This window comes from Megascapheus bottae, chromosome 3 (genome assembly GCF_031878675.1).
Source record: "Megascapheus bottae isolate mThoBot1 chromosome 3, mThoBot2.hap1, whole genome shotgun sequence".
In the NCBI taxonomy this organism is placed as follows: domain Eukaryota; kingdom Metazoa; phylum Chordata; class Mammalia; order Rodentia; family Geomyidae; genus Megascapheus; species Megascapheus bottae.
Genome location: NC_143511.1, coordinates 65,165,481 through 65,180,568, shown reverse-complemented (window position 1 = coordinate 65,180,568; position 15,088 = coordinate 65,165,481). Strand labels below are relative to the sequence as shown.

General features: G+C 36.6%; 1 protein-coding gene and 2 long non-coding RNA genes across 3 annotated transcripts in view; 1 reads left to right on the top strand and 2 right to left on the bottom strand.

Moving 5' to 3' along the window:
* The window catches only part of Grin3a (glutamate ionotropic receptor NMDA type subunit 3A), a 151,666-nt gene that overhangs the window by 43,743 nt on the left and 92,835 nt on the right, over positions 1–15,088 (top strand). The window contains exon 2 of the mRNA XM_090330354.1: positions 7,652–8,256. Within this exon, the coding sequence (XP_090186480.1) occupies positions 7,652–8,256 (605 nt within the window). The remainder of the gene's footprint in view (positions 1–7,651; positions 8,257–15,088) is intronic.
* The window catches only part of LOC150065705 (uncharacterized), a 724,813-nt gene that overhangs the window by 632,846 nt on the left and 76,879 nt on the right, over positions 1–15,088 (bottom strand). The gene's annotated exons all lie outside the window — the stretch shown is intronic.
* The window catches only part of LOC150065706 (uncharacterized), a 112,385-nt gene that overhangs the window by 74,605 nt on the left and 22,692 nt on the right, over positions 1–15,088 (bottom strand). The gene's annotated exons all lie outside the window — the stretch shown is intronic.

Genomic DNA, 15,088 nt, shown 5'->3' with positions numbered 1-15,088 from the left:
CAGTAAATTGTTTTCATAAATCAACTATAAGTAAATCTATAACATGATCAGTTGTTTTCAAATATATCTCATTTTTTCCCTAAAAGTACCAGTTAGAGAATTCTTTTTTCTTTTATGTCATTATCGGGATAATATATAGAGGGGTTACAGTTACATTTATCAGGTAGTGGGTGCATTACTTCTCACACATTGATACCCCTTCTCATGTCCCCATTTCCCTCCACCCACGCCCTCCCAATCATCTTGTTTCCCACTCCTTCCCTATTTCAAATAAATGAATAAATGTATATACAATATACCTGGTAACAAAGTTAGATATAGTAACAACATGAGATCAATCATAAGGGCAAAAAAAGAGAAGATAAATAACTTAAAAGTACCAATTAGAGAATTCTTATACCAGGCCAGTACCTGCATCTTCTCATCCCTACTTCCCATTTTCTGAGATGTTCTTCTATCTCTCCAAGTTAATTTCCTTTGTAGTAATTTCCATCATTTCTTATTTTGATATCTATTTATCTTATTACTTATTACTATCTATCTTTTCCTTTCTACAAGTGAAAAAGAACGCCTTGCAGAGGGCATGCCTCCCAATAAGTTAAAATTACTTTGAGGACAAAACATACATTTAGTAAAGGATTCTCTTTGTTGACTAGTAAACATTCCTCATATTGTGTGAATACAAACTTTTTACCTACCAAATTTGTTACGAATATTCCCTTCTTATTCTTCATGTTTCTAATGTTATTTCTGATAGGTGTTTAACTCCAGAATTATGTGTTACAGTACCTTGTAACGTATCTTGCACATATTTCTCTTAATTCTTGTGATCTCTGAGAGATGTTTACATACAAGCTTATTAATAACTTAAAAGTTATTTTTACATATAGTAAAGTTTGAAATTTGATTCATAATTCTCAAATTTTAGAAATTTTCACTTTTGAAATGTGTTTTTTCAACTCTTTTTCTTTTCTTTTCTTTTTTGTCTGTCATGGGACTTGAACTCTGTCTAGGCACTGTCTCTGAGCTTTTTTGAAAGACTAACATTCTACACTTTGAGCCACAGCTCTACTTCTGGTTTGCTGGTGTCTAATGAGATAAAGAAACTCACCAACTTTCCTACTTGGACTGGTTTCAAACCACAATACTCAGATCTTAGCCTTCTGAGTAGCTAGGAATAAAGGCATGAGCCACTAGCACCTAGCTTCAACTCTTTTTGTTGTTGTGGTTGCCATTCCTGGGGACTGAATTCAGGGCCTGAGCACTGTCCTTAGACTGTCTCAAGGCTAGAGCTCTACCACTTGAGTCACAGCACCACTTCTGGCGTTATCTATGTATGTGGTACCTTGGAATTGAACGTAGGCCTTTGTGCATGGTAGGCGAGCACTTTACCACTAGGCCAAACTCCTGGCCCCCAGCTTCAACTCTAAATCTCAGATTTCCTTCTCTATTTTTCCTAAAAATTTTATTTATGTATTTTTTTATATTTTACTATATTTAAGCAGTTACAAAAAGGAGTTGCCATGCCCCAAAACAGTTTATGGATGCAGTGCATATTGACCAATGTCAACCATTTCAGCCTTCTTACCCCCCCCAACCCACTCTTTCCCTAACTTAGCTTAATTTTAGGTTATATGTTGAATTTTTCACTATTTATCAAAGCTGTTTATGTGTCCAGTGCATCTTGACCTGTATCATCTCTTCATCATCTTTACCCCCCTTTAACCTACTCCTTCCCTTACATTTCTGAATTCTGTAGTATATACAATCAATTCTTATCTGCATTCTCCCTCGTCTCCTCTTAATTTTTCTAGCCTCTCTCATTGGCCCCACCCTATCCTTTTGCAAGTACCTATTTCCTGGTACTTATTTTGTTGAGCTTTGAGTTAGTCTTAATATACTAAATTGGTGCATTTTTCTGTGTCTTTACCTGTTAACCCCTTTTGTATTTCTGTTTAAATTATTCTTGCTTTAAAAAATTATATTTTTTATATGTTCTAGTATTTGCTAAGATTCAACATCACTTTTTCTCTTTCCAAATTTTCTTAATTCATCTCAATGGGACCTTTTTTTCCCTTTGGTCAGTCATGGGGCTTGAACTCTGGGCCTGGGCATTCTCCCTGAGCTCTTCAGCTCTAGACTACCGTCCTACCCCTTGAGTCACAGTGCTACTTCTGATTTTCTGGTCATTAACTGGAAATAAGAGTCTCATGGACTTTGTGCCCAGGCTAGTTTTGAACCTCGATCCTCATATCTCAGCCTCCTGAGTGGCTAGTATTATAGGCTTAAGCTACCACTCCCAGCACATTAAATGTCTTAAATTTTAAGTGTTGCATATGTCTATGTGTGTTGTCATTATATGGGAAGAAATTACAAGACACTACATGTAAGATTGCTAGCTAAATAATATGTCATTAGATGCTTCTAAATGATTCGTTAATAAGTATGAATTTGAAGAATTACATCCATTACATATGTGAAAGGATTAGCTTCATCTGATATTTCTCAGTAGAACTGTTTATTGGAGTGAATGTGATAGTGTGTGGAGTAATCATTATCCAGTTGGGAGGGAAAGGAGATATTTGTTTCAGTGTCATGTTGCTTTTTTCTGCCAAATGCATTTCTTTATCTGTCTAGTATTATGTGCTCAATATCACTAACTAATTATATATCCTATACAGCAAGGGGATGGCAATCTTGTTTTTACCTCTGTAAAACCTTGTTTCTCACATACCAATTTAATGAGCTCCTCTGTGGGAAGTATTGGAGAAGCCTGTGTTACAACTCAGGTCAAAATATTAGATCTTGAAACTTTACTGGAACTGGTTTTCTTTCCAATTTTTTTTTAGTTTTCATCCTTTCATATTATGATCCCAAGACATGGGGTAAATGAAAGAAGGTCCATACTATTGGTTAACTGTGTTAGGAAAGATGTTTTAATTTGTAACTCCTAACCTATTATGTGTACAAGATAATCAGTAGTTACACAGTAGTATCACATGTGCACACAGAGCTCTATAACAAGCAATGGCACATGAAGGAGCCATCCATTCCACAGAATTAGCAGAGGAACAGTCAAATAACCAATAACCTAATCCATCATTGCATTAAAAATAAAAATATTATGTAAATATCAAAAATATATAGCTCTGCTTCAAAGAAGAGAGTGACCAAAGCTCAGGAATTTGTATACCCACAGAACAAAGAAAGTCATAAACTAGTACTTTGAATAGTTACACGGGGGGAGGGGGGAGAGGGCAGGGTAACATTAGGTAAGCAGAATACAGCAAAGCAGGTATATTATTCACTTTTCTCATTGCTGTGGCAGAAATATCTGGCAGTGGCAACTTAAAAGAAGATTATATATATATATATATATATATATATATATATATATATTGTTCACAGTGTCAGAAGTATCAGACTCTCATGCCGAGAAGTGTTGGCAGAAAGGAACAGTCTGTGTCATGGCAGCCAAGAAGCAGAAAGAGGATTACAGAAAGTGACAAGACAACACAGAAGACATATCCTCAGTGAATTTCCTTCAGTGAGGTCCCATGTTTTACTTTCCACCACTTTCCAATAATGTCTCATACTATGAATTCATCAAGGGATTAATCTACTGATTAGGTCAAAGCTCTCAGGATCCAGTCACTTGACCCCAAAGCCCATGGGTGCAAACCAAGCCCCCAGTACATAAGGCACTGGGGAGCATTTTATATTCAGACCATCAGAGCAAAGCAATATTTTCTAGAGGCTTAAATTGTTACTTTATGGCATTATCAGTCTTAGGGTGGGTGAAGTCTAGGGTTCACTAGGTATAGTAATGCATTCTGAGAATTTTACCTAATAGTCATGAGAACATTCGTATAAGCAACAAGTTACATGGCCATTAAAAGGCTGAAAATAGCTCAGGATAAGTTTGGCTCTTGACCTATAACATTTTTCTACCCACAATCATAATGTCCCAAATAATCAAGGTCTGATTTTGAAAGTCTGTAGTAATTTGAAAATAGATATAGCTTCTTCAGAAAATGTTGGTTCACAGAACATGAGCTAGCTTCTACAAATCTATCTGAGACAGCCAAGTTTGGAAAGATGAATATGAGTACAAGCAAACCAATTTTGAGGTGAAAAGAAAGAATAATTAAATCACTATAGACATCAAAGTGTTTACCCTGGTTCAAGAAAAACAAATTGTCCAGTATGACTTGGTATACATTACAGAGTAGGAAAATTTACTTCCTCTTTATCCTTAGAATAAGAAATTTAATAACATTAGTATCTTATATATAGATGGAAGATAGCCGGGGAAGAGAGACCAAATCTCCACAAAATTGCCTTGAGTTTATGTTGAAATAATACTTTCAAGTATAACAAATACATTGGAGAGATCAGTAAAGTGGAGGTAACAAGGAGGCAAAGGGCATTGCACACGAGTAAGCTTTGTTATGTAAGCCTGGGTCTCCAGTGGATCAATCATCTTTCTCTTCCTGGTATAGAAAAAGATGCCCTCACAAATAAAAGTTTCCTTTATAGGTGGAAAATTTCCCTTGCAGAAAGATAGCTCCTGCTCTGACTTCACAGCTTCTTCTCTGTCTTCAATTTCAAAATAATCCTGATGCCAAAGGGTCCTGTTTTAGGCGGCAAAATTTTCTACAGTGCATCTGGCATATTGGTAATAAACCTGAACCTGAGATAGGAATGCCTTCCTAAGACATCTAATTGAACTTGAAATTTGTCCTATGACTAATTTAGATGTTGTGATGCTGGAAAATGATTTGGTCACACTGGTTTATAGAAAGAAAAATGCCAAAGAATACAGAGCTCCAGGGGAGGGGGGTGGTGGCTGAAGCCAAGAAAACAGTTAGGAAACATTTGTTCCTGCCAACTAAATATGGAGTGCACCTCACACTGCTCCTTTCTGCTGAAAGAAGGTTAAGTCAGGAGAGAGAAAGAAAAAAAAAGAAAAAGATGGGCAGAATACTATAAGAGGAAGACAGAAAGAACTCTCTGGAATAATCTATATTTCATCAGAAAGAGAAATAGGGATCTATAACACCCATTCCTCTCCTTGTCTTGCCTCTCAAGCCTGAAAAGCAAGAGTTACCTGCTAGAGATTGTCTCCTAGTGTTTGACCCCTTTCTTCTTTGGCCTCTTACATCCAATCTTATCTCTTAATCCTTCTTCATTTAAGAACCTTTCCACATTTTCCTCCCAGCTCCTACTAACACACAAGCTTCCAGTTCACCCGCCGTCTAATGAGGAATTGGAAGACTTTCTTCTCATTACTTGCAGGTTGGACACTGCCTGGGGATGACTCTTCCAAATCTCTACTTTTGTCAGTATAAGCCTTACTCAAATGTTTAAAAGGACATTAGTCAAGTTCTTAGGATAAGTTTTAAGATACCATTCTACACGAGTGCTCTCATTCCCTGCCATGTTCATAATTTTATTTTCCTGTAAACCCCATCAGAAGCTCATACTTTACGTTTCTGGGGGTTTTGTTTAAAAAAAAAACAAGCATGAAAATCTTTCAATGCTTCGAAGAGTTCATAGTTCCATTTAAGGAGGAAGTGGTACTGGGAAATCACACCCAAGGTGTGTTTACCTTACTACACATTTGTGGTGGGTCAAATCAGCTCATCTTTTTTTTGGGGGGGGGGCTTTCCTTTTACACAGGACTTGAAATTTAACTGGGGAACTACTGCTCTCTTTTTGACCTGAATATTTAGCAATCTCCTAAAAATAGTTAAGCAATTCCCAACTGAAATGTATTTGCTTCAAATTGAACAATATTTATTATGTAAAGAACATGAGTAAGGCACTTGTCTAAACATTCTCAACATTATCATCATTACATAATAAATGTGTCATATATCTGTTTATGGGGAAAGCAAATGACAAATGTATTAATTTTAGAAGATCTTACTTCACCTACATGTCTAATAATTTGTGATTTTTCTTAACAAAAGTGTTCTTCCTTTAATGAAGGGTGAATTCTATGAGTAGATGAAATTGTGGTTTAAGTTGCAAGAATCCAGGATCAATAGATCCAGAAATGTGAATAAGCCTTCAACATTAAACTCCAGACTTAATCTTGATGTCTATAATGAAAAAGAAATCTACACACATACCAGAAATATTTTACTCAAGTGGCTAGATTGTAAGAAACTATGGTCCATTTTTCTTCCCCATTTTCTTGTACAATAACTATGTTAAAATTTCCATATATTAACTTTTAAAAATATTTTATTATGGGCCGAGAGTTTGGCCTAGTGGTAGAGTGCTTGCCTAGCATGCACGAAGACCCGGGTTCAATTCCTCGGTACCACATACATAGAAAAAAGCTGGAAGTGGTGCTGAGGCTCAAGTGGTAGAGCTCTAGCCTTGAGAAATTCCAAGGACAGGGTTCATGCCCTGAGCTCAAGCCCAGGACTGGCAAAAAAAAATTTATCATGATTAAGCAGTTGTGTCATTCCCCAAAGGAATTTGTGAATACAGTGTATCTTCATCAATGTCACCCTTTTCAACATTCTCACCCACCCTTCCAACCCACTCCCTTTCCTTAATTTTAGGTCATGTATTAATTTTTTTCCATTCAACAAAGCAGTTTATGTATACAACGTATCTTGATCTATATCATACTTACAACATCTCTATCCCTCTCGGACTGCCTTTTCTCTTATATTTCTTAGTTCTGTGGAATACACAATAAAGTCATCCTCCCTTCCCCACTCTTGATTCTTTTATGCCTCCGCCCCTGCCCCCAGCCTCCCCTCTTGCAAGTATTAACCTCAAAAGGAAGCAAAAGTAATACATTTCCATGTCCTTACATGAGTGGAAAGCCTAACAAGTTATTAATTGCCATCTACAAAGTCGGTATAAAGACATGAGAAGAAAGACAAGCTTGATAAAATATAGGACTGTTACCTCTCACGTTGACATCCAGAGTCATCTAGCCTTTTATGGGGAAATAAGGACTTTTAAATTGATAGTTCAGTGTTCTCAGAATAATCAGTCCAGATGCACACTTGGACAGAAAGTAAGAGCCAATCTCAAAAGTAACCAGAGTCGTGGTGTGGCTTCCCTAACAAGCATGAAGACTGGCATTCCAGCCACAGTGCCACAAATAAACAAGCATTATGTGAGATGATGGAGCCATTTATTTACCTCAGTAAACCACCCATTTTCCCATCTTCATGTAGTCCCTCCCATCAGGTTGTAAAGTAAAACATTTTTTTACTATTTAATCTTTTATTTTTTATTGTTTCAAGATGAGGTATGGAGGGATTACAGTTACATAAGTCAGGTAAATAGTACATCTTGTCTTTCGGTAACATCACCTCTACCCTGGCTCTCCCCATCCCTCTAGTTGTATGTTATACATTTTTAACATCGTATCTAGTGAGAACTGCTGCATTTTTCACCCTTTGTCCCTCCATTTCTGTGCACCCCCTCAAGTAAAATATTTTTTGAGTGAAAAATTCTGTGTTTTGAAAAATCTCCATACTTTGGAAAACTTACCCTAGGGATATTGAAATATCATGGGGGGAGGGATAATACTAATAAAGATCTAGCCTCATAGGAAAGTAAAAATATCCTATATTAAACTCTTTCTAATTCTTCTTTTTCATATCTTTAAATACAGAATCCCCTCCACCTACAACTGAGTTTAGAAAATTCCTTAAGTTCTGATGCCGATGTCACTGTCTCAATCCTCACCATGAACAACTGGTACAATTTTAGCTTGCTGCTGTGTCAGGAAGACTGGAACATCACTGACTTCCTTCTCCTTATCCAGAATAATTCCAAGTTCCACCTCGGGTCTATCATCAATGCCACCACCAACCTCTCCTCTACCAAGGCCCTCTTAAGCTTCCTGCAGGGCCAGCTTGAGAGCGTCAAGAACAGCACACCCACCGTGGTGATGTTTGGCTGCAATATGGAGAGCATCCGGCAGATTTTTGAGATGGCCACCCAGTTTGGAGTTTTACCCCCTGAGCTTCACTGGGTGCTGGGAGATTCACAGAATGTAGAAGAACTGAGGACAGAAGGTCTGCCCATGGGGCTCGTGGCTCATGGGAAAACTTCACAGTCTTTCTTTGAGTACTACGTACAGGATGCCATGGAGCTGATTGCCAGAGCCGTAGCCGCAGCCACCATGATTCGGCCAGAACTTGCTCTCATTCCCAGCACGATGAACTGTATGGAGGTAAAAACTACGAATCTCACATCAGGACAGTATCTATCCAGGTAGGATGCAAGGCCAGGATTAACTTCTCATCCTGGATTATATCTCTGCCAAGAAGTAAAATTTGTCTATCTATAGCTTTTGCAGAAATGTTGTTCCTAAGTAACTTTAAACCCTGAGAGAGTGTAGGGCAACATGAGGCTAGCATTTTGTAATGTTATCTGTAAATTGCTGTGTAGACTTCTAAGTGTGTGAGAGAGAGAGAACTGAGTTGATTTAGCTCATTGCCCATTGTGGGATTCTTGGCAAGTTTTTAAAATAAAAAATAAATCTCATAATAAGCATATCATGAAAGTGTTTGTGAAAAGTGATACTATTTTTGGCTCATAATGATTGCACCATGAGCATCCCTTTTCCTCCTGCCTATCCTTTTCCATATCAATAGATTTAAACAAATGTCTCAATATAGAGAACAAAACAAAGTGGCATCAGAAATGGATTTTTTCCTCCTCCTAGATATCAATGCTTTAAACGGCAAAACGTTCAAATTTTAGCTACTTAATGATTGCTTCTAAGAGCCTTAGTTTCCTTATAGAAAATGGCTATCAGAGTAGATCATGTTATTCATGGAGTTATTGTGATAAATGAAAGAAAAATAATGGATAGATGGAATAGATAAATGGATAATAGACAAATATAGGAGAGGGCTAGGAATGTGACTTAAAGGTAAGAGAGTTTGCCTGCATGCATGAGGCCCTGGGTTTGATTCCTTGGTACAACATAAAAAAATAAATTTAATTTAAAAATTATCAAACATAGGATAATTAGATACAAGTAAAAGTTTCACAATAGCATTAGTATTCTTTTTTGTCAGTTGTAGGGCTTGAACTCATGAGCTGGGCACTTTCCCTAAGTCTCGTTGTGTTCAAGTCTAGTGCTCTACCTCTTGAGCGACAACACCACTTCCCACTTTTGAGTTGTTAATTGGAGATAAAAGTCTCGTCGAGACTTTCTGCCTGGGCTGGCTTCAAACCCACAATCCTTATATCTCAGCCTCCTGAGTAGCTAGGATGAGAGTTGTGAACCACCTGACCCCAGCCGCATTATTATACTTTTAACAGTATTGCTTATTTTTTGTATGGTAATTCTATGTGTATGCTTTAATTAGATGCCTTTCTAAATAGTACCTCAGTCTGAATCTGAAGCTAAACTAAAATAAGCCCACCTACATTAAATACTACCCCTCACATAAAAGTAATTTTTTTATAATTCTTGGGCAAAGAGGAATATCTTTAAAGAACACTTTGTAGGGACCTAGATTTGTCCTGTGGGACCACCTAAGGACCACCTAATTATTTTTATTGTTATTTTTATTTTTATTGCAGCGGTCAAAGCTAGACTATAGACTTGACCTAGTTTTAGACTGTAATTTGGGGAACAGTAACTGAATTGAATAATACAAGGAAATTTACCTTTAAAAGCAGGAAAATTTCATAAAAGCTCTACAAACCATAGAATTACACACAGGGTATAAATTCCTTTTAAAATGCTGCTAACAGGGCCAGAAGTTTGGCCTAGTGTTAGAGTGCTTGCCTACTGTGCACAAGGAACTGGGTTCAACTCCTTGGTACCACATACATAGAAAAAAGCCACAAATAGTGCTGTGGCTCAAGTGTAGAGCTCTAGCATTGAGAAAAACCCAAGGACAGTGCCCAGGCCCTGAGTTCAAGGCTCAAGGCTGGCCCAAAAAAATGCTGTTGACAAGCTACAAAAAAGTTAAATTTGATTTCTAGAAATCTATTAATTCAGTTAAATGTTGGATAGCATTTGAACTTTCCATTTTTCCCCTATTGTATTTTAATTTACTTAAGGCCAAATTCTGTGCTAGTTTTATTTCCTAGCTTCTAACCAGATATAATCTATTATTTCTACATGACCATACAGCAGAGGCTCAGGATTTTATCTAAAGGCAGGAAAAAAGCAATCTCTTTCACCACCAATGTAGAAGCAAAACTTTGGTTTATAATTTCAAACAGTCATTATTTTTAGAAAGACGCTCATAAACAGCAGGCAGGAAACAACACACGTAAAAACTATATTAAGTTATTTAGCATCTTTCTGTCTCATGCAAAATGGAGAGCATAAGAAAAATCATTCTGTTTGGATGCTGAAAATGTTTAGAAGCTACCAAGAGGAATATTTGCTGACAGGTTGCACAAACCTTAGGGATTCATTTTGTCAAAATCAACTGATCATTCTGGCTCACCAAGATTTAATTTACATTAAAATTACATGTTTGCTTCCTCAAGAATCCCATGGCACTCTGAACATCAAATTTTAGGATGGTTCTCAGCCCATTCCATCACAGTTTGTCTGTGTATGTGACTTCTGAGCTAAAATATAAACTCTATGCAAGCAAAGCATAGAGTTCAGGATAATCCCAACCCTAGAATATAGCAGACAACTAATAAATACCTTACCAATACAGAAAGAAAGAAAAGAGACTTTGTATTTATAACTTACAATATCTGTTACATTAGAAGAAAATAGGTAGTTGGTAGATAAACGTAGGGTTTTTTTTTTAAAGCTGCTTCTTGTCTAGTTTTCCTTCTTTTTTCTTTTTTTTTTTTTCTTTTTCTGTGGAAACTTGGCTGATAACCTCTACCCTTATGACTGTCTCCACATTTTTATTCTCCAAGCTTTGAAAGTTGTAAAAGAAGAATGTGAGGTTTGGAGCCCAGCGGCAATCCACAGTGTAGAAGGGTCAGTGACAATATTTTCAACCCTATGGAAGTGTTTGAGAAATGAACTCAAAGAACTTCAGAAAATATGCCTAGGACATCTTAAACTCCCTGAGGAATACAGTCAAAGAGAAAGTTTCAAAGTGTTCAGGGAAAGGGTCAGGGGAAGCAAGGCCAATCCCCAGAAAGCTTCTCTCTAATGAATAACTTAAAAGCCACCTTAAGTAATAAAACATCTGTGGATTTTTCATCATCTTTATTTATTTTGCTTAATTCAGTCGTTTAGAAAGTTAGTTATTCTCAGCCCATAAGTCACATCTGCATACTGTAATTTTCTTAAGTGTCCCTAAATTCTGTGAGGCTGACCTTGCTTTCTCACTACATAATAAAAGCCAGGAGATAATGAGCCACGACTAGTGGGTGTCAGAGTTATGCAAGCTTTCATTTCTCATGGTGTCGTTTTCAGTTTGAACTGACAGAATTGTTAATATTTTAAAATGCTAGCGAAAGCACCAAAAACATGGCATTTTTCAGTACAGACTTTTAGACAAGAAAAATCATTTCTCAGGGTAGACTACATAGACATAATTACAGGTATCAGGGATTTTATTCTTCCTAGTTCCCTGTCTGTCAGAACAAATGCACAAGATAACTAAAAGCATAGACCAAAAGCATTTGAAGACCAAGATTGTTGAAAGATCTTTAACAATCTATTTGCAAGGTTATTTACCAAAGGTTGAATATGTGGGATGATTACAGGATATTGTTTTGATCACACCTCCATTAAAGACATATGTCTAGGTGCTTCTGTCCAACATTTATAAAACTCAATATATTTTCCTACAAAGGAAATTATTCTAAAAGAAAATGTGTACTTATTATTATAAATTGCAAACATTCGTAAATGAAATTTAACATTCTTAACATTCATTCTTTCTTTTTTTTTTTTGGTTATGGGGTTTGAACTCTGGGCCTGGGTGTTGTCCCTGAGCTCTCCATCTCAAGGCTACGACTCTACACATGGAGCCACAGCACCACTTCCCATTTTCTAGTGGTTAATTGGAGATAAGAGTCTCACAGACTTTAGTGCCTGGGCTTGTTTTGAACAGAGATCCTCAGATCTCAGCCTTCTGAGTAGCTAGGATTACAGGTGTGAGCCACCACACCCGGCAACATTCATTCTTAACACAAATGAAAATAAATCTGCACCAGGACTTATACCTTTAATCCTACCTACTAAGAAGGCTAAGATCTGAGGATCATGGCTCAAAGTTAGCTCAAGAAGAAAAGTATCCATGAGACTCTTATCTTAACCACTCAAAAACTGGAAATGGATCTGGTACTCAATGTGGTAGAACACAAACCTTGAGCAAAATAGGTCAAGGACAGTACCTGAGCCCTGAATTCAAGACCTTCAACTGACAAAAAGGAAGGAGAGGAGGAAGGGAGGGAGGGAAGGAGGGAGGGAGGGAAGGAGAAAAAGAAAGAAGGAAGGAAGGAAGGAAGCTAGCTACATTCAATGCCATGTTTACAGGCCTAAATGTCTCCAGTATTGAAGAGATGGTAAATAAAAAACCTATCCTTATCCAAAGAAACTAAAAAAATAAGGAAACTTAGAAAGAAAATAAAGGTAACAAGCAAAGTTAACTGAAGAGATATTCTTAAGTAGTATGAAAATAGCATCCAATTTTAACAAATACATCCTTTGCCAAAATTGATCCAGAAAAATAAAAAATAGATTAATGAAAATAGTTAAATAATTTTGAAGTGTCAGATCCAAACTCCGGTGGAAAATCAGAACAATAATCCCTTCAATCGAAATTTAAGGGAAACACTTCTTACTAAAGTCCTTCTCTTCTTTACTTTTATGAATACCTTCTGCTTCATTTTGAAAATATAAATAAACTTTTCTTAGGTAGAAAGTATATAATAAGATCTATAACAGACCTGTAAGATGCTCTAAACAAATAGTATCTAAAAGTTCTCATGCCACACGAATCATCTAAACGGCCTACACACTCTCTGACTTCTCTTGTCTATCATCTCTTAGCATAACTAAGACCAAACTTGTGTCCCAAACCACAATATTTTTGCCTCCTCAAGAGTCTCAGTAGTTCTTTATTTCTTTGACATCAAAATTCCTACTGGGACATTCCCATCAGCATAAAAGTTTTATTTCTTCATCCAACTAAAATGTATAGAGAGACATATATATGCATACATATGGATATTTGATTCTCTTTTTCTCCATCACTATTCCATTGTTCACCTCTTCTTTATAGAATAGAATTAACTCCAGGGGCCAGGACTGTGGCCTAGTGGTAGAGTGCTTGCCTAGCATGCACGAAGCCCTAGATTCAATTCATCAGTACCACATACACAGAAAAAGCTGTAAATGGTGCTGTGGCTCAAGTGGTAGAGTGCTACCCTTGAGAAAGTCCAAGGACAGTGCTCAGGCCTTGAGTTAAAGCCTCAGGACTGGAAAAACAAGAAGAATTAATTCCAGTGTCTCTCTTCATGTTTCCACATGAATCTGTTCCATAAAAGTATATGGTTGTAACACATTAATAAAATTTCTAGGCAGAAGTTGCCAGCAACCTACACATTTATAAGGCGATAAGCCGATGGTTGATCTTGTCCAAATCTGATGGAACAATTAGAATCACTTGACATACTTGATCTTTGAATCCTTCTTGAAATATCTTTTCAGTTGTCTTCTAGAATACATTACAATCGATTCATCTTAAAGAGCTGTGGTTCTTCTTCTCAGTGTCTTTGACAGATTTATCTCATCCTTGCCACCTCCAAATCTTGTAGGGCCACAGACCATTCTTTATGTTTCTATTCATCTACAGTAACTTCCACTGCGATGCCATTTGGTGTTCTTCAATGCATGTGTAAGTTGAGGGTTTCCGAATGTGTACCTCCAGTGTAAACTTCATACCTGAGTTCCACAGGATCCAACCTGACATCTCCATTTGAATCTTTACATTTCAATATTGAAATTCACAAAATTAAGCTCCTGGTAAATTTTCCTTCTGCCACAAACTTAATTCTCTTACAGAGAATTATTTCAATTAATGGTAACTTCATCCACTCAGTTGCTCAAAACCTCAATGATATTCATGACTCTCTTTTATCTCACCACCATCTCTTAGTCATCAGCAAATCCATCTTTAAAACATATTAATATCTAACTAATGAGGAACCACCACAGCTACTTCCTCAGTTCATGCTATACCACTTTTATCTGCATATGTAAACCAGCCTCAAACTGGCCTTTCTACTTCTCTCTTACACTACAGTACATTGTAAATACAGTAACATGAGAGTCATGTGAAAACATATGCAGCTGGTCTGGGAGTTTGGCGTAGTGGTAGAGTGCTTGCCTAGCATGCACGAAGATCCGAGTTCAATTTCTTGGTACCACCTACATAGAAAAAGCCAGAAGTGGTGGTGCTGTGGCTCAAGTGGTAGAGCTCTACCCTTGAGAAAACCCAAGGACAGTACTCAGGCCCTGAGTTCAAGCCCAGGACTGGCAAAAAAAAAAAAAAAAAAAAAAAAAAAAAACAGAAAACAGAATGTCCTTTACCTAGAAAACTTCATTCTGGATTCTTCTCTTTCTTTAGCTCTTAATTCAAATCTTACCTTCTCAGAGGTAAGATTTTTTACTGACATATTTTTTCCTTTGCATTTAATGCTATGTAATATTTCATGTTTATTATCTAATAGCTTATTTATTCAGTCTTCTCCTACAGACTATAAATGAAATAAACTATTGTCTTCATTTACATATATGTGTGTGTATATACATATACACATTTACACATATAAGTAAATACACATATATATCTATATTTACATATATAAATATAGATATCTATATACCTACATGAATATATACATATAAAATCTAAAATAATATTTGTCCCTCCTCAGATCAAAAAATGATATCTCTTCAATGGCTAGCTAAGGCCGTTGCTGTGGCCTCAGACCTGACATTATTTTTTTCATATATTTTTCATTTTAATTAATAGAAGGGTTACATTATATTCACCAGATAGAAGGTACATTACTTCACAAATATTGATACCCTTTGACCAGACTTGACATTATTAATTTCTCACTTTTCTCTCCAATCTTATTTCCATCA